The sequence below is a fragment of the Athene noctua genome, chromosome 1 (genome assembly GCF_965140245.1).
Source record: "Athene noctua chromosome 1, bAthNoc1.hap1.1, whole genome shotgun sequence".
In the NCBI taxonomy this organism is placed as follows: domain Eukaryota; kingdom Metazoa; phylum Chordata; class Aves; order Strigiformes; family Strigidae; genus Athene; species Athene noctua.
Genome location: NC_134037.1, coordinates 117,068,750 through 117,089,541, shown reverse-complemented (window position 1 = coordinate 117,089,541; position 20,792 = coordinate 117,068,750). Strand labels below are relative to the sequence as shown.

Sequence of the window (20,792 nt, the reverse complement as noted above, 5' to 3'; positions counted from 1 at the left end):
TGCTGGGATGGAAGGCTACAGGATGTTCAGGAGGAAAAGGCAGAGCAGGTGAGGTGGAGGTGTCATACTGCATGTAAGGGAGGGGTTTGATTGCACAACCCTTACAGTTAGAGATGATGTGGTTGAGAGCCTCTGGTGAGGATTAGGGGAATGGAAAACAAAAGAGATGTTGTAGTGGTTGTCTACTACTGATAGCCCAGCCAGGATGTAAGCACTGATGAGTTATTCTATAGACAATTAGGAGAAGATAACTTCTCGTCACAAGTACTCAGTGAGACAACTAAGAAAGATGCTGCCCTAGACCTATTTCTGAATAGAGGAGGACTTGTGGGAGATGTGATGGTAGATAGGTGGCTGTCTTGGCCACAGTGATCACGAAATGGCTGAGTTAAAAATTTTCAACATAATAAAAAAGGACAGCAGAGTTGCTAGATAGATTGGAGCATTGGGCAATGATTAATGGGATGAAACTTAACAAGTAAAAATGCTGGATTCTGCACCTAGGACAGAGTAACACTGGGCATAAGTATAAATTGGGAAGAGTGGCTGGAGAGCAGCCCTGCAGAAAGGGATCTGGGGGTGCTGGTTGGCAGCAGGCTCAATATGAGTCAGCAGTTGTGCCCTGGCATCCAAGAGGGCAAACTGCATCCTGGGGTGCATCAAACACAGCATAAGCAGTCAATCAAAAGAGGGGATTGTCCTGCTGTGTTTAGTGTTGATGCAGCTTCATCTTGAGTACTGTGTGCAGTTCTGGGCCCCACAATTTGAGAAGGGCGAGAGGATGCTTGAATGCATCCAGAAAAGGGTGTGGGGAAGTAATAGAAGATCAGCAAAGAAGGATCATAAACATGTTCAAGTGACATGCAGCTGGGGTATCAAAAACCACATGTATCATGCTAATTGTTGTTTCACCTTGTGTGTTGGACAAGTAGAACATCTGTGTTTAAATAACAGAGGCCTGTGATAGACAGAACACACTTGAGATTCCTGCCCTGCTGTGGGAAAGATCACAGCACAGTGATAAATTATGCCTGTGCAAACCCCTGAAATACAGGCAAAACCAGCAGGTTCAGTGATCCTCTAGCATGGACCAAGCTCCATGGTGCCTGCACTCCTGCCTGGGTGCTGCTTCAGGGATTCCCCAGTTGGTAACAAAGTTTACTCCACATTCCATCTGTGGTTTTGTGGTTGCTCCTGTACCCTGCCTGTGCCAGCTCACACACAGGATGACAAAGCTGGTGAAAAGACTGGAAGGGATGTCCTATGTGGAGCAGCTAAAGACTTTAGGTTTGTCTAGTTTGGAGAAAGGGAGGCTAAGGAGCGATCTCAATTGCGCTCTGCAGCTTTCTGAGGAGGGAAAGTGGACAGTGAGGTGCTGATCTCTTCTCCCTGGGATGCAGTGACAGGACACACGGGAACGGTTCAAAGCTGTGCCAGGGGAGGTTTAGACTGGACATTAGGCAGCATTTCTTTACTGAGAAGGTGGTTGAACACTGGAACAGGCTTCCTAGAGAGGTGCTCCATGTCCCAAGCCTGTCAGTGTTTAAGAGGCGTTTGGACAATGTGTTTTAACTTTTGGTCAGACCTGAAGTAGTCAGGCAGTTGGGCTAGATGATCATTGCAGGTCCCTTCCAACTGAAAATATTCTTTCTATTCTGTGACAGTCAGTATATAGAGACTGGTAACATATGAAAGAATACTCTTAAATGGTACCTCAAATTAGTATACTAGCATAATCAATCAAATTACAGCTGGGATTAAATAAAACTCTTTTCAATTTTTCCCCATAAACTGTGTTGTAAAAGTATTCCTGGGAAAAAAAATAAAAGGTTAGCTCACTTGGAGCTGACAGTTAACAATAGCAAAAAAAAGACCTTTCAAATAATTTTTAATATGGGGAAGCGTGCTCAAGGCTTACAGAACCCTTTTTCCATACATGCTTCGTATTCAGAGGAGATTAAGCTATCTGCCTGTTGGCAGTGGGCTGTAATGAGCAGTCTTCTCAAGTCTGTGCACATCTGATGTGTTAATTCAACTGCTTGGACAACACATGCAGCCACTTACCTTGTAAAGCTCCACGCGGTGATCCCCTCCTCTGGCAAAAGTGATTCATGAAGAGAAGAGGAGGAGAAATAAAACACCAAAACATAAACAAAACAAAACAACAAAACAAAACACACCACATATAAACATTTAAGCTTCCAGAAACAGACTTTCCCAATTGCCTCAGGCTTCCAGTTTAACACAAACATGCCAAACAAACACCACAACTGCTTTGTCACAGGCTTCTAGGAGACAGCAAGGCTTTGATGACCTATGCAAGACATAGTTTTGAAGCTAACTTCTCCCTATACATCATTTCTCACAGCAGGTAAAGGCAAACTTTTCAAACCACCCACCTGTCTGCCTTTTCCAAAGCTTGTAATACATCCAAAACAGCCTGTCCCTATTGGCTTTGCAGACTCTGTGCTCCTGCCACCAGTGCTGCCCCAGCCAGTAACTCCTGCTCTAACAAGGGGTGAGGCTCTGATCTGAACCCACCAGGTTAACCCAAGCAGCTGGCCCTTGGATTTTCTCAGCTGGCTCCAAGCACAGGGACAGAAAGGCCATGTGCTAAAGACTGAGCAGAGAAAACCAGAGTTGAACACTGTAAATAAGTCCGGGGGAAGAATCTGCTTTAATTTTTTTTCATAAATTGAAATCTAGACAATAAAAATGGAGAGTAAATGCCATTACGTGCTTTAAAATATATCCAGAATATGACATGGCTAATCCACATTAAACTTTAGTCTAGTATTGATGTAAGAGGAGATTTACTCCTGCACTCATGAAAAATCTAAACATTCACACCATGACTGGTTTGGTCAGTGCAGCCTCTAAAGCAAAATGCCACTTACCAGACCTCCCTCTAAGAACACATGCACTTGTGAGCCAAAAGCTGCCAGCTCCAACCGTGCTACAAAATACCTAATGCAGACAAAACCACTCAGGGCAAAACGCAAGGAGTTGCTTGTAAGTCATTCTGAATCATACAAATCTGAAGACGATGATGATACACTTCCTTGAAAAGTCACCCTTGACATGCACACATTGGTGCCTTTTCATGCCTTCCTCAAAGCACAACAGAGGAATTTTTTCTAAGAGAGGATCAAGTAAATACAACATTTTTGCCTCAGCTTCAGACCACTCGAGGGAACCAGAAAGCAAAGGCAGTGCTTTTTACTTATGGTTAATGCAGCCTGCATCAATAAAACAGCCCTTTAACAAGAGTCTAAACATGCAGTGTACAAACATAAAGCAATACACATTAAAGCTGAAATGGCAATGCCAATATACCTCCAGCTTCTCCAATACACAGAGTAAAGTGAAATGTGAAATATCTAATTGATCCATAGCTCAGTACTTTATCTCAGAAGCACTTGGGGGACCCAAGAAGTAAATCTAATCAATACGCATATAGAGATACTGGTCCCAAATTGCCACCATTAAGCTGCAGAATAGCTTCCATTAGTATCATTTGCTACACCAAATACAGGCAAGAAAACAAGCAAAGCAGTATTTGAAAAATAATGCAACAACTTGATTAAACCTTGTAATACATCAGCACAAGATGATGGGGTCAGTTTCCAAAAACCCATCTGCTCATGCATTTCCTGGCTCACAGTATACATTTCTCACACCATGCCCTTCTACCAAAAAAGAACACTGCTAAGACAAGAATTTAGGTGTAAAAGGGCAGTGCTCCTGAAATGTAAAGACTAGTGAACCTTTACTACCAGCACACTTAGAACAGTTTCTTTGCTTTACATCATGGAACTTGTATTTTTGCAATGTTTCTGCTCTTGTAGAGTATCTACAAGCAGACATTGGTTTCAAAAGAACATCCACTGGCATTACTCTTTGTAAGATGCATATTAGATAGGAAAAAGACTATATTCTAATAAATGAACTAAAGCACTGTATCAGGCAGAGATGTGACAGTAAAAACATGATTCTGAGAAACCTCCAGGAAGTTTCACACTGTGCTAGTCATTTTTAGCATCCAGTAACAAAGTACAGAGAACCAACCTACTACATTAGCTGATACACATAAATTTTAGAAATGCTCCTGTTTCTGACAAATGTCCTGTATATATGCAATAATGAAACAAAACCAGCACATTACCTTCCTCTTTCTCTCTGGTTTTCCTTCCTCAGAATGTGTTAACTACTAAAATAAGCTCATGAAAGGAACTGGAAAGCTTACTTAATGCATGGAAATCACATATACAGAAGCACTAATACCACCCCATGTCCTGATTCAGACCACTATACTGAAAATAAGTACTTCTCCCTACATGATCTAGTGTCACAGCCTCCTGGTTTCTAGCAGAGGATACAAGGTAAACTACAATACCAGATATCTCTGATAACTGCAATAATCTATTCCTACATTCAATAAATTCAGAGATACAACTTCTTAAAACATGCTTTCCTTTTAAAAGGAAGGAGAAGTACCAAACTGCTTTTAAATTTTATTTTGGTTTTAATAATAGAATACTTTGGGTTGGAAGGGATCTTTAAAGGTCATCCAGTCCAACAACCCTGCAATGATCAGGGACACCTTCAAAGAGATCAGGTTGGTCAGAGTCCTGTCCAACCCGACCTTGACTGTTTCCACGGATGGGGCATCTACCACCTCTCTGGGTAATCTGTTCCAGTGTTTCATTACCCTCACTGCAAAAAATTTCTTCCTTATATCTAATCTAAATGTACCCTCTTTTACTTTAAAACCATTATCCCTTGTCCTATCACTACAAGCCCTACTAAAATGTTTGTCCCTGTCCTTCATATGAATGTGCTGAAGCTGTGGCAAGCCAAGCATGAAACAAAGCCATCTCTGTTTTGTGCCTCACCTTGTTCCTGCATTGCCGTGCAAGTAAAGGATTACAGGATGGCTGGAACCCAAAGCATCTTCAAACCACAACTGGTCTTTCCCTCGGGCATTCTTCCATAGGGCTGCAGGGACTGTGTGCCTATAAACAGAAGGAAAAAATGCATTGTCCTGTTGCTAGTCAGTGTCTGCCACTTGAATTTTGAGGGTTTTTGATCAATTCATTAACTCAGGATTATACACCTCACATGAACTCTTCATAAAACTGTCATGGTTAGCTGAAAAATGGGCAAATTTAAAATACAGTGCCTAGGTTATTTCTGTATTTTCACCTCCATCACTGTTGCCTTCAAAACTCAGGGCTGTGCAAGGCATCAACTTCACAGGCAAACCCAAAACACCATTACTGAACTTCCCACTGTTCTGGAGAAAACCCTCAATTCCTCAGCTTTTATGGCACTTAATTACTTCAATAAACATACTTATACACCATAAGCAAGATTCACAGCTAGGTCAGCAGATGTTCAGAATAGTCAGAAGAGTGTTCAGAGAGTAAGAGGCATATCTGAATCCACAGCCAATCTGAGGAAAAAGAAGGGCTCAGGGTCTGATGAGAAGATCATGTTTTTTATTTTCAGACACCAGTTTCTTGAAGGTGTAACATTTTAGCTGGAAAAGCTACAATCTGGAAGAGCCAGGATTTTTTAACTCACAGCTAATATAAATATAACTGGGCAGCTATTAGAAAAAATTCAACACTTTTGGAATGGAAAGAGTTGAATGATAGACCAAAGAGAACACAGGCATTTAAATCGGATAATTACTCTAGAAGACAAGCACTGAAAGCAAGTACATGCCCACAACAATCTCAAATTGTTGAGAAGGAGGCTAGCTTACAGCTGTCAGAAGTAACTTAAGTACTCACATGTCCTTCTTTGAAGAAAAAGAAACTCCATCTACCACACCTTCCTCCCAGATGTAAAGCTCAGAGGACAAACTAACACAGGGGGAAACAATGTAAAAAGTCTACTTGCACACACACAGAGAGCAGACTGAGTCCTTGAGGAGGAAAAAAGCCCCAATAACTGTAGGACTCAACTTTTCCAACTGTTCTGTCTCAAGACTTTTGCAAGCTTATGAACAAAGCCTTCTAAGAACTTTGTTTCAGAAGCATACCAAACACAGGACCTTACACTGGCATTAAAGCAAGGCTAACAAACTTTGTGAAAACCTATCTTATAAGTATCAAGACAAATGACATAGACTGAATAGCCACCACAAGCTGGAAGTTCTGCTTTACTAAAAAGATACACAGTACACTTGCAAGGTAAACAAAAATCTCAAGACTGCAATTTAAACTTTTTCAATAGCTTCTTAGTTAGAATTTTAGTTGTCCAAATGAAGATACAAACCATTATTTACCAGGCCTGGTAAGACTGAACTTCCAGCTTCTAAACATGTCTTTCACCAAAATTAATTTGAAGGCAAGGAACCATCTTTATGTAGCAGGATACCACTGTACCATTCAAAAGGTCATACACCCTCAAGTGAAGAGAAAATCTCTACTGCATTAGGGGACACATACAAGTTGCACACGCATAACTGAAAACTCGAAATCCTACAGCTTACAGATCTAAAATCACTGGCTGTATTAAAGAACAGACACTTTTCCTCCACACCTGGCATGGTGTCTAGCCCTCTTTTCAGGTGTTTGCTACACTTGAATATATATATATTCAAACTGCAGGCACTTCTTTTTCTTCAAAGATAGCAGGAACTTTTCTGTGGCTTTGAAACTTCTGGTGTTGAGACACAACAGAAAGTCATCATGAAAAACAGATGCAGAAGCTGGTTTGAGCTGGTGTAATAATATGGGAAGTATTGAAACAGACCTTTTTAGGCAGAAAACCAGTCATTTGAGCTGATCCTGGGTAACAAAGAGCTAAATAAGGGCTGAATTGCCCTTGCCTGGGACCAGAAAACCTTTGTGAGGAAGGAATGATAAGTGAGATCTGACACTATCACTTGTTTCATTAAGAGCAAACTGTGTGTTCTGTTCTCACCCACTCTCCAAACCTTACATATGTTTTACACACAAAATATTCTTCCTCCTACTCTGAACACTTTGATCCTGTTTTCCTATCTTCCCCCACATTTATTTTGCAAAACAAAATATGAACAGCAATTGAATGACAAAACTTTTAACTCCTTGGGTCTCATCTGATATGGAGGCATGATCTTTGTATCAATGCAGATCTGTAACCTTTCCAAATTCTGAAGTTTCTCTGAATGCACAGGTTGTCCAATTGTGTTTCAGGCATTACTGATATGAGTCCAGACAAGCTCCAGAGATTTGCATACTTTTCAACACGAACTCGGTCACTTGGTAGAGGAAAGCACAAGCATCCCTAATCAGAGCAGGCAATGGCTGTCACGTGCACAGCAAAAATACTGGATAGCCAACACTGAGAACAGGAAGAAGGATAAAGATGCACAGCACATACTACGCAGAACAGGCTTCCTTACCAGACTCCAATGGTTACATCCTCCTCTGGCTGCAGATAATAATTACAGGTGTGGTTTAAACCTTGATCCTGTGGTCTTTTCAAGTCAATGAAATATGGGACCCTCACTGAAATACAAAAAAGAAAAAGAAGAAAATACACAGAACATGAAACCTTTTTATTTTTACCTTTATTTTCTTTTAAAATTGCTTTACCAAGTCGCTGGAGAGTTGTACAAACTGGTCCACTGTGCTGGGAAGACCTTATTTTTTTGTGTGTGAAAGGATGAACTGGCTACAGCTGTAACTAAAAATGAACATCAAAGTGAGCAAGGTATGAAGACACAAGCAATCATCAAAAAAAACAGGAAGCAGGCTAAAATTAAGAGGTGGGGGATGACAGACAAAGCTTCCTGTGACATACATTTAACCACCTCTGCCCAGTCTGCTTTGTAAATCTCCCAGACAAGATAGTTGCTCCTGCTGCATCAATGGGGTGGGTTAGGTGATTTGGCAATTACCTAAAATTCTTACTGTTTGCAACGTAGCTGTAACAGAAGTTACTGATGGGACAAACTTCCCGTGATAAAGAGAGCATCCCAGAGCTGTAACATGTTTCAGGATGACATGTGGTTTCAGTCTACAATACAACACTCTAAAGGAGATACCGTATTATAGTAGCAGACACCACATTGCTCTTGTCCTGTAAGAGTAAGATAAATTGTGTTAAACACTGTCCTCTTGAGCCTTTGAGGAGGACATCCAGTTTGCTAGCTCATTCTCCAAAGACTATCAAATAATTGCCATATCTCCCAGACACAGCAGCCTTTAAAAGATATATGTAGGCTGGAAACTTCATCTCTTCAAGAAGATGCCTGAAAACAAAATCATTACACCTCAATTCACTCTTCCAAATGTTTTATGTTCCCCAACTTATACACACACAGTTGTTTGTTGCTTGTTATAGTCAACAATTCAAACATGAGTGTCAGGAAATTCAAGCATCAACATTTTCAGCATTTTGTTTTCCATTGCTCGGTTCACAAGCTACATCTTATAGACACTGTGCAATGTGCTAAATAGGGGAATGTGCTTAGTCTAAATTCTTCCTTTTCCATCACCAATGCTGTATGGCCTTTCTAGGCAGCCTCTGACACACCTAGTACCAAGAGAGACACTGTAGAGATCTACAGACAACATTGAGCAGTTTTAAGCGCTCTCTTCTCCCAGTGATTTAGGATTTGCCCATAAATTTGAGCTCCACTCCAGGAGAAACAGGAAATCTGTCTCCTTGAAATCTAGCGTCATAACAATTAACATACTGAAGTTTTTGTGCTACTGAAACACACAGAAGCACTGATAATGTCACCTCACTTCACCTACCCTAAAAACAAACAACAAAAAAAAAAATCACTAAACATTCCAGAAACATGAAAACCAAGGCAGACAACAGCTGATGTTAATCTGACAAATCTGGCCCCTTATACCTGTGCAATTGTTTGCTCTTATGCAAAAGCATGTGAAAGAGTCCCAGACAAAGCATGCACACCACCAGAGATCAGCTGGGTCACTGCACTGTCACCACAGAACTTGGTGATGCTCTCACAAGGGTGGTGGATCCTCCAGGAGGGCAGTAAGTTCTGCAGTCAAGGGCTGGACAGACACACAAATCGCTTATAGCAGTGTTCTGGGAAAATTATTAAACTTCTCTGTGCCTTGATTTTCCCATTTGCCAAATCTGTTAAGAATTTCTTGCCAGATTTTATATTACAAAGATATGAACAGGAACATACCAATGGTAGTGACTGGGGCCAGGTAAGCACCTACCTCAAAGCAAAAGAAAAATATAGAAGTACAGGCAATTTTTATGTATGCCATTTATCACTAGGATGGTCCACCTATTCTACACATGCAAACATCATCATATAGGCATACATCATATAGGCATATATCAAGGGTTTTAGTGACATGTTTCAGAGCTATTTGATATCATTTGCAACATACCACATGACCAAAATTGCATGATTTGTTAATCATACTGATACGTTAAATCTGATCTAGCCTATATTTATGTTTCTAGAAACCTCAGTTTTCTGGAAACTTCCAGTGGAGACATCCTGAGATCTCTACCCATATGCCTATCTCATAATCTGGAATAAAAGTCTGTCCACAAGAACAAATCCAGACATTGGTTCAGATACAGTGGCAGCACGGCTACCAATTCATCTTTAGCTATCTTGAGAAACAAATGGAATCACTTTCTGCTGAACCTCTGTGCTACTGTTTAGGAAGCAAATCCCAAACTACACAAAAGGAGGAGAAAAAGATGGCTGAAGAGTAGTGATTTATACTCAGAAGGTTAAAAAAAACAATGTGATAGTGCAAACCCTAAATCATTTCTCTGAAGGTCACTCTCCAGTGGAGAAGAACTACTCAAATGCCAACGTACTTCTACTGTGTTAGAATGCACTTTGTATTCAGGCAAATAGTTTTTCATGGGAGTACTGTCACAAGTAAAGTCCAATTGCCATTATAGAAAGCAGTAAGAACCATGGTGCAGTGATATTAGTTCAAGTCCTAGTGCAAGAAATTGTTACGGAACAATTATTTTGGTCACGTGGGAATTAACAGAGGTAGGATCTTCAGGGAGACCTACAAAACTCTGCAAGGGCAAGTTACAATCATTATTGAAAAAGCAAGATGATGAAAATGGAAGTAACCTGCATTATTCACTTTATCCAGCTGTCAGTTCTGACAATCAAGGCACAAGAGCTGGCCCACATATGTGCACACTTCACAGTGACCATGATCCAAAGTGTTAGAATATACAGAGCATGCAATCAAAATGACAGAAGTTCATTTAAAAGCAACATATCCATAGTTGGTCCTCCCAGCTTCTGCAATCAAAGGAAGATATTTTTCAAAACTTCATTACAAAACACAAGTGAGGTTTAAAGACAAATTTGGATTGCAAAGAAGTATCTCTCACACAGTGATGCTCCATCATTTTCCATCCTGTGAATGCTCAGGCCTCCCTAGGCAACCTGGGAGCTGAGCCAGCTCAGCAGACTCACTGTACTGCTGCTTGACCAAGTGCAAAGGCTAAGCAGACACAAACTGACTACATGAACTGGCCTCTTCTGTCCCAACCCGAATATTCTCCTAAAATGTTTTCACGTGAAGAGTTGCTGCCTGGAAAGCAATTCACCGGATTTAAATTTCACTTACTTGCTGTCTATTCATGCAACTTTGTTGAGCCCCTCAGAAAAATGCACTCAACATATAGCACAGTTTTCCTGAAGGAGACCCTTTCATCTAAAAGTTGGCTTCAGAAAATGCTTTCCAAGGCATTTCTAGTTTGAAGAACTTACAGCCTGTGAAAGCTCATATCCTTCACAAGCTGTACACATGCAGGATGAAAGTGAAGGCAGACAACTGAAAGATAAAGACATTATTCCCCTTCACCCCTCACCCACCCAATAGACTGAGTCACTTACCAAAGTTTAGGAAGACCAGCTTTGCCTGAATAGCAGGGCAAAGTTTTACTAGAAATGGAATGGCTATGTACACTCCCAGCAACCAGATTATTAACTTCCGCAATCGAAACCATAATCCGTATCGCCTGTATAGAAGAAAAAAAAAAAAAAAAAAGAGAGAGGGACCTGAATACAGCAGAAATTTTATGAAGCAATTTTCATAACAAACTGTGTGCTTGGTATATTTGAACCTGGTTATTTACTCTTTAAACAAAACTAAAACCAGTTTATGTAGCCTCAGTTGTCTGAGAGAAGCAGAAGTAACCAAACTGTCAGCTGATGATAGCAGCTTAGAAAAAGGGATAGAAACTCCCCACTGATTACATTTTTAAACACTCTGTAACAAGAGATTTTTTTCTGCTGACTTAACAGATTTCAGGCCCTCTAGAAAATCAGATCACATGTTTGTCACCAAATGAGTGCAGTTCCCACTTAAATTGCTACCAGCAAGATTTTGTTCAGTTAGATTTTCAGTCTTTAAGGAACTATGTGTAATGAGACTGATAAAATCACACATGATCTCATGTACAGACTGGAGCAGACGTTCACCTTGTCCAGGTAAAAAGGGTTCATACCTCTCAAGGCCCTGGAAAGCACATCTTTCTAAGTTATAAAACATTATGAAATTTCTTATCTGCAGCATCATCCTCTACAAGTCCAGGCTGATTTGGAACAATTGCCCCAACACTTTATTTCTATTTTCTCCTAAGTATTCTGATTGGGAAGAGTAAGCTACAAAAAAACCCAAAGCACCACCAACAAAAAAATAATGAAAGAATCACACAGCAGCTAGTTAAGCAGTGTTTCTTGAAATACACTTTACTACCTCAGAATAATTACCACATACACACTCATATGTGTGTATATATATATATATATGCATGTATGTATACATAAAGGTGTACTTCCAATGATCTAGTTGTTTAACATTTTATGGGCAGAAACACTGAGACGCTCAACACCATTGCAATCAAGAACTAAAATGCATGTAAACCCTTCAGTCAACACAACTTCATTTGCTTTCCAGCAGGAACCACACTGCATGTCAGTGAGCAACCATTTCTCAGTATTGGGAACTGCTGGCTGCTGAAAGCAGAGATAAATAATTTCATGCCTCTTGGAAAAACTGATCTCCCATTTGGCAATTTTACCAGCTGACACACTGAATTTTCTCCACACTAGTGCTAAGAGGGTTTAAATGCTGTCAGCTAGTTGAAACTATCAAATAGAGAGCCTGAAAACCTCTTTTTAAAGCATTTCTACAAGAAATACAAGTGTACAGGTAGAACTGGGATAGAAATAGTTCAATCATGCACCCAAATCTTCAAGATCTCAACAGCTTTTGTAACCCTAGGCTAAAGCCAAGACAAGACTCTCAGGAAGTTTTTCAGCACAGTGAAAAAAGGAGACACTCCAGCCTCCCCACCTGCATAATTTTTTGCATGATTGCTAGGGTAGTTATACAGGGAATAGGCTATCCTCCTATTTGCCAAAAACCGCCTCCATCACACTACTGCCTGCCTACAAGTACCTGTCTGTCTCCTCTCACCCAGGCACCATATTCTGGACTTCAGAAACATCTACCATCAAAATTGATGCACTTTTCTTGACAAGCTAAAGGAACTGCCATTTTCCAAGAGGGAAGGAAAATGTACTACTAAGACACTGCTAACCAGCTCTGGCTGCAACAGGCCCATGTCAAAAGGTTCAACAGATTTTAATACTTCCCATGGCAAAACTGACAATGAAGAGGTGAAGAAAGATAACAAGGCTTTCAGTGACATTTCCATACTTCAAGCCCAATTTCCTAAAGTATTAAGGAAAGCAGAAACAGCAAAGGACTGAGAGAGGAAACAGTACACACAGGGGCTTTAGAAGAACATTATTGAGTACCAAAGCCTTAGACTGACCCACCTCTGCCTCATGAAGAGCAGCAAATAGAGGAGGAGGAGGAAGAGGTCCTGAGTATGCAAGCAACACAGAAAGTCTGCCTACAGTTGTGGTTTTTGAGAGGGGCCCAGAAAATGTACTCTAGACCCAGGGTCTGGAGAGCAATCCAGTGTGAAATGCTGTAAGGTCAGCTAAATACAAATGCAAAGCCCAAAACTTTGGAAAAAAAACAGACAACATTTTGCTTGGGCTAATCACAACTGATCACAGCTCTCTCCACTCAAATTAAAACCAGCTTTCCACACCTACACCCACATTAGCACATACCACCTATTTCCATCACTGGAAAAGGTTTGTGGAAGAGAAGGGGAGGGGAGATCACTGTTGCTGAGCAATCAGGATATAATTTAACTCTCTTCAATGAGAGAAGTGTGTCTTTTCATCAAAACTTTTTGCCTCATTTGGCTGGTTGCTCAGAGTTAACACAACCTTGCAGTTTCCCTTTGCCTCACACTTGAGAAGTGACTCTGCCATCACCACCTTCCCACAGAGAACAGTGACTGGGGTGAGCAACCAGGCAGGATGGGGCTTTCCATAAAGCTGTTCTGCCTGTGTCCCAGACCCTGCTGCAGCCAAACAGACCTCTCCTTGGGGACTTTCATATATGCCACAATTTCAGCCCTACAGAGAAAAACCCACTTATTTAGAAAGGCACCAGAGTCAGGTCTGAACTCCTCTAGATAAAAGCAGAGCACATCAAAACATAGGAACTTCAGATGTCTGGGCTGCAAAAGCATTTAGCATGACCCAGCCGCAAGCTGGAACCAGGAACAGAAAATGCCAAAGACATTGTCCAAATAATGCTGTCAGAGTTCAGGAATTACTTCAGTCTCTCTTTTCTAAAACGGAACTGAAACATCTCTTCCTTTGCTCTTGTACCCCACACCAAACGCTGATCGGTACAGTGACATATACACCTCATCTCCAGGGAGATATCTACTTAAAATGCAACCAGGGCAAAGCCTCTATTCATCAACAAACAGCTTCTCTTCTGCTGATAAATCCAAGACAAGTCTGAAGTACAGACATTGTAAAATTATCAGATAAGTCTTTAGCGAGCAATGTAGTTAAACTGCTCTTGCTCTGCAGAAAAGCTGTTTCGGGAAATAAATGCCCTGCACAGGGAGCTTTTGGTGTGCTCGGGCAAAAGCAGCAGCAACATGCTTTTCACCAGGAAATTCAGTCAGTCTTAGATGGAAAATACAAGTGAGTTAGAGAATAAGAAGCTGCAAATAGAAGACCTTAAAGAATATGATAAATAGATTTCCAAGAACAATAAAAAAAGTCTAAAGAAAACAAACCAGCAACAAAACCCCACACCAACCCAAAACACCCAACCCCAAGTCAACCCCACCCCCCCCAAAAAAAAAAAAAATCTGCACTGACATTGCATTTTCTCCCTTCATTCACCAAAGGCTTTTGCCCAGCTCCTGGGTTCTGTCCAAACACAGGCAAAATCTGAAGAGTTTTTTTCTTCAGGCAGGTTTCTGAAGTGAATGTGAAAAATAAGAGTTTCTCTCCAGACATACCTGAATCTGAAAAAAGGGAGTCTTGTCCCTAAGTGTGACAACAGAAACAAAATTTTCCTGGTAATTTACACCTGGACAAAAGTTCTATATTCACTCAGAATAAGCATATCTTGCGTTTGGGCAGACAGTAAGAGTATCTGGCTGGCGAAGAGGAGCTGGGGGTCCTCTCATGACATCTTCTCCTGAGTGTGCTATCTTTATCAGCACTAAGGGAACTGCAGGAACAAACACCCTTTGTCTCACCATGGAATACAGCTGCCAAACTAAGATTTAAGTACTGCACCATCACACAACGGGGATTTCAACCTGTGGTCTGCAATCACAGTGTGTCTGCAAGGAGCAGCAAAGGCAATCAAATTTACTATGGGCATCTTTTAATTCACAGTATCGGTGTTTCTCCCTCCTCTCCAGCAAACTCAGGAGGTCTCATAAACAGAGTATCCAACGATCACACTACTGTGGCATGTTCTGCATATAAATTCAGATTAAAATAATTTCCCCTGGAGAGCATCTGAATCACTTCTGCATCACAAGTACACCAGAAGAGTTTCCATTAGGATCTCCTTATCAGCTGTGCTCCAAGGGTGAAAGGGCAGACCAAGGGTGAAACACAAGACTGGTATCAGCTGCAGTTGAGTAAGAACAAAATTTATCAGAAACACACACATGCTGGGCTTGTGTCCAAAAGGACCTGACAAATGCATGTACATTCCACATGGCCTTTGTTATCTAGCAGAGGCAACAGTAAAACAAAATGCTCACAGACACCTGAGTATGAGACTATGTTTGTTCAGCAAATGCTGTTTCGCTGACTTGCTCTGATGTCCCTCAAATCATCAACTGTTCAAACTGTAAATTGGCAATCTTTTCCCAGCAGAAACTCAGAGCATGGAATGTGGAGAGCCAAGACCGTTTTCATTCTTGGTCATGCAAGTACCTCCCTTACCAGGTGACAAAAGTGACTTTAAAAGTAGTAGAGGAAGAAAAAAACTAACATGAATAATGGCATAACAAGAACACCTTCCCCCACTTTTCTAACAGAAAACTTTTTTTAAAAAATCAATACATTCCTCCCCACAGACAAGGATCAAGAACATAACAATCATGATGTAGACAAAGACATGGGCAAAGGATTCAAAAAACTGAGGGAGAATTTAAAGGACTGAGATTAATTTATTTGGGTAAAGAAGAGTTGTGACCAAAACAACCTATTCTACAACCTGGAAACTGCAACTGAGCCCCAAGCACACAGGGGCATAAGAAACAACACAGCAACTACACCACACATGGGGCAGGACAACCCACACATCAAGGTGCTGTCGAGCCTTCCAGCCTTCGTTGATAGCCTTGCTTTAAAGAACAGAAGATGGTTTCTAGCTCTTCAAGAGCTCTTATCTTCCCTTCCTACAGGAAGTCTGGACACTGGTGCTGCACAGGACTCTTCCTTCTTACAGGTCCTGAAGGGTGAAAAGATCACCCCATTTTTCTTCTCCCTTCACACAGGCCATCTGAGCCACCCAAGCTGATTAACCTTTTGTTTTATTTCACTTGTTCCCTGCCAAGAAAATAAAAGAAAACGGAGAAAACCTATCAGCTTTCCAACTGTGTGAAAGCACATTCAGAGCAAGCAAGTCTCTTAGCTCCTAAATGGTAGTTCACAGGCAGGCACTGGGTCTCATCTCCAAAACATCAGCAGCAGCTTTTAGACAGCTTGTGCAGTGACATGCAATGAAGTAATTTTCCACTACAAGATCAATACAGGTCTTTTTCTCCCCTGGTTTGCTGCAAAACCTGCTTTATGTGCAGCCAATTGCAAACTGAAAAGATGCTAATGTCAAAGCGTTTATCCCCTCCTGGTTTCTGTGCACAGAGAACGAAGCTGCATAGGCAAACAGGCAACCACATGATTCTTTTATTACAGGCCCAGCTATGCAGAATTCTCCTCAATTAAAGATCTGCAGCCAAGCCTTAATTCTGCTTCACTGGAGGCACTGTATAGAGCACAGGGAGGCTGAATTATAGAAAATTCATGTAATCCTGAAAAGAGATCTTTCCCCAAATTCAGAAAAGCCAGTGGGAACACAGCAGTATCTGCCAGGACTCTTAGCATCTGAGCAACTGATCCCTCCCTTTGGCATTAGGATCCTTTCTAACAGGATCAGATCACTGCAAAACAGCTCAAAAAGAAAAATCAAAAGGCCTCAAACTCATCTTGCTATTCTAGGGATCAAGCAATCATCTAAAAAAAAATAATCCTAAATCACAGTCCTGGAAACAACCCCTAAAAAATCATGGACATAAAGTGCATGGGTATCTGAATCCTCAGAGACTTTTAGCTTCAACCAATTCCTAAAAATCTTTGCTCTTGGAAAGATCTAGCTCTACCAGATTCCTTTGCCATCTCCTACAAAAAGTTACTTAAAATCTTGAACATTTGCTCTTTCAGAAGAAATATTCTAGTCTCTCTCTCAAAAGTTAAACTGCACTACAGTATCAGCACTTCAGCACTTCTTCAAAAGAATGAAGATACCTCATTGCAGAGAACCATGCAGCTTTTACAATGGTAAAGAACTTGATTTTTCAAGCATCCAGCACCAGAATAAATTGTTACTGACACATGCCATGCCTGTTGAAAGATACAGTTTACTTTCTGATGTTGCAAAAGACAACCTGATCTTTCAGCTATCGGGACAAGACAGAAAAGGCTGGGTATCTATTTGTTCTTTGACAGCCTCTAATTCAAGTACAAATCCATCTGCACATAAAGCCAAGCATTAAGTGCTGTTAGATCTGTCACCAGGAAGTATGAGTCAATTAATCCAAGGTAAATTTCCATTCTATGCCAAAGGTACAGAAGACGAAACAGCCAAATTCATACCTTATTCTATGGCTTTCATCACTGTAGCATCCAAAATGTGCATCACTTAAGAAAAGCATCTGAAATCAGGGGCTATTTTAGCCATGTCATACATACATGAATAGTAAAGAGGTTTTAAGAGATCCCAAGAAGTCACCCAGTCCATTCCCCCATCCTACAAAGGACACACTACCTAAAACAGTTGTCTGCTTAATTCCTCCCACCAACTTCTGGCGAAGTGCAACAGCCCATGCTTCATGAATGTCCCTCTGGTGACGCAGAGCCGAGCTAGACGGACTAAAGTTTGCCAGGTTCACACAACAAATCAGACTGACTTCTCACTGAACAGTGATTTTACCTAGAAAAAGAGAAGGGTACCAGAGTACTTCAAAAGTTGAACAAAGATTTACCCGGTAGGCAGAAAAAGCTATCTCTAAATCCAGCTAAGCTACTAAATGGTCCTATTTACACCAACGAGAGAAGGGGAGAGCAAGGTGAATAAAACACTAAGTACACCTTCTTAAATATTGTCCTTAAAAAGCTAGGATGGAGCAAGGCGTTCAAACCATCACCGGCAGAGACCCAGCCCAGGAAAAGCTACTCCACTCCACAGCTCCCACCAGCCTAATTAGTTTGACTGTACCCAGGAGCAAACAATTGGGATGAGCTTTTAATTAAAAGAGAAATTAATGTGAATAATGAGCTTAAGGCAGTGGGAAGGCAACAAATTTATAGCCTATGTGTTTTCATAGAAGAAAGAAGAGAAAGGCAAACTGAGGCTTTTGAAAAAGCTTTCAAACATGCAAGCTCCACCTTCAGGTTCCTTGGAATACGTGACAACTTAATTTTTAAATAGACATACCACCAACAGTGTCTGTCAGCACTTCACGGTAAGTGATGATGTTCCAACAGAGGCAAAAGCTCAAAAATCAGCATCAATAAGGAGATATTCGTACACCCATAAAACCTTCTGAGTTAACATTTGGCAGGAAAAAAAATGTTCTAACCACAGAAAAACACTGCCAGCTACTGAAATATATTATTTTCTTTGCTGCTATTATAGCAAAAATTGCTTTCTTCCTTTTTTCTTTTTTGCTGAATAGTATGTTGTATTTCTAAAGCAGAAAGCTATCATAAGCGCTAGCTTATTTCACTGTTCATAGCAGTATCACAGAATGACAGTGAAAGTGCATACACAGCTCCAGAGAAGTGCTGCATGTCAGCAAACAGAACCAGAATATTTTGTCTATATGCTAACCAGCACTTTCAGCATCCCACCTCTTATTTTCCATTAACACTGTCCCATGTAAAATCAATCAAATGTCTACTGATGCCGCCTTCAGTTAGGCCTACTGGATTTCTATCATCTTTTTAAAAATCTCCCCACATCACCTTTCAGTCAGAGAAGTTACCTAAGCTCACTGGACAAGCTCTACACTGGTAAACTATGCAGTTTACCACACTTTCCATTCACTTCCATACCTGTGCAGCCTGTAGTTGGCAAACATTAATGTGGCCACAAAAGAAAATTAATCATAGGAAAGACTTGAAACTGTATCTACATCATAGCAGATACATACAAATACATACAAAATTAGCTTTGCAAATTATTCAGTTTGTAGAGATGGTTTAGCAGTTGTGGTAGAAAAGCCTGTCCAAAGGAGCCTCCAGGACCTTTTCTTTTGGCAGTGGCATCAGCCTACAGAGACTGTACAACTGCTGCCTTTGACATGTTCCTCTTCAGCAATGTCTTTCCCCTTCCTTCCTCACAAACTGCCTATTCCCAAGCTCTTCCCTGAGGCTTCCTTACCCAGTTCAGCCCCAAAACAAGCTGTTGCCTACAGGGCATCTCCTTTTGGCTCTGGTAAGAGCTTTAGGCAGTGTGGTTCCAACTAGCTGAATGCAGATGAGGTCTGAAACTTCAAGCTCCCAAATGGCCCCAGTCCACCACTTCATTACCTAGCTCCTCTCTCACAGGCCAGACTCACTTAGACTGCTTCTGTGCCTCCTCATCAATATCAAGTGATTAAATGTTAACTTAAAACAATAAAAAGCAAGGAGGAAGCCATCTAGCCAGTCACTTACAAGAACTCAGGTCTGACTCTCCAAAACATGTAACTGCAAAGTAAAGGAGAGCATCTCAATGAATAGGGTTTTTCAGAAGGGGCCAGCAAGCTCCAGCTATTGAGACCTTAACAAACACATTTCAGCTTGTAGAATACAGAAAGATCTTGGGTAGGACCTGCAAGAATCAAGACCTCAGTGCACCAAGAGAGGACAGAGGAAGTGCTGCAAGAGGGGGAAGAGGAAGGCACTGCTGATTACACCCCCCACAGGACAGGGAAATGGAAGCTACATCTAACTTTCCCCTCTCGAGCATATCATCCTTTCCCAATGCCCTGCCTTGGGGTCGCCTCTTTACAACTATCACCTAAACTGACTACCCCACTACCCCTGAAAGGCAGTAACAAACACTGCTTGTCTAATTAAAATCACTAAGTATTAGCAGTTCCTTTGAAGGACAGGAGCTTGGAACATCAGTCTTGGTAACTTACATTCTAATTGCATAAAATCTGTATGTGTCACACCAGGTGATGAGAATGAGCTGAACATTTGACAATATAGCACTGATTTATTTAAAATGTATACTGACAGCATGGTCTAAGCAACAGCTATGTTACTTCTCAATACTTGCATAAAATGGTATTAGTGTTAGTGTGAATTGTGTGTGGCAAGACTAACAGAAAAGCTGTGTTTGAAGAAGAAAGTAGCAGATGCTTCTGTTATTTTAAGTATGTAGCAAACAATGAATAATTATGCCCTAGGCAATTGAAGAATTTACTTTTGGGACACCAAAGCAGACTTGGGGATTAGGGTTTTAAGGGTGTTGACTTGCTTTGAACACATCTTCTGCAACAGCTGTTTAGTTCGCACCAATATGAAGCCTTTGTTTAAATTCTAGGAGTAGGCTTCCTCCAGAGCTCTCCAGCAATGCTACTCACACTAATCAAATCTGAAGTCACCCACATTAGATTTTAGTCGAGCTTGGCATTGAGATACTACTGTGGTGCGAGTACACTCCCTCCACAGTGTTTACTGAATTCTTAAGTTTTCTACTCATTTCACAGCTGACAGCTGGTTTATATTAAAGGCACAGCCTTCTCACTAGCCCATGAGCTGGGGAATGCAAAGCTGTCTGCAAATGCAAGAGGAAAAAACAGAACATAAACACAAAAAGACTGAAACCGGAAGTGCAAAACAGGAGCTTGAGGCCAGCCAAATCAGATTTTTATTGAAGCAGTACAGCTCATTTTTCTCTACCCACACTCTCCTTCACAGGGGAGGAATATCAGGGTGCACAAGCAAAAGTTCAAGAGCAGAACGAATTTAGACATGCAACACTCCACCACAGTTCCTAAATGTTCTTTAACTGTTGAATTCGTTCCATAACTGAAAAAGTATTCAGCACAACCAAGTCAGTTCCCCTACCACCACTTAAAACTGAACATGCTGTATATCCACCAGACTTGCATGGGTGTGTTAA

General features: G+C 41.0%; 1 protein-coding gene across 1 annotated transcript in view; it reads right to left on the bottom strand.

Moving 5' to 3' along the window:
• ABHD12 (abhydrolase domain containing 12, lysophospholipase) overlaps positions 1–20,792 on the bottom strand; it is a 43,822-nt gene that overhangs the window by 12,201 nt on the left and 10,829 nt on the right. Inside the window, exons 2-5 of the mRNA XM_074900588.1 lie at positions 10,874–10,998; positions 7,400–7,505; positions 4,896–5,015; positions 2,065–2,095 (exon numbers count right to left, since the gene is read on the bottom strand). Coding sequence (XP_074756689.1) covers positions 2,065–2,095; positions 4,896–5,015; positions 7,400–7,505; positions 10,874–10,998 — 382 coding nt within the window. The remainder of the gene's footprint in view (positions 1–2,064; positions 2,096–4,895; positions 5,016–7,399; positions 7,506–10,873; positions 10,999–20,792) is intronic.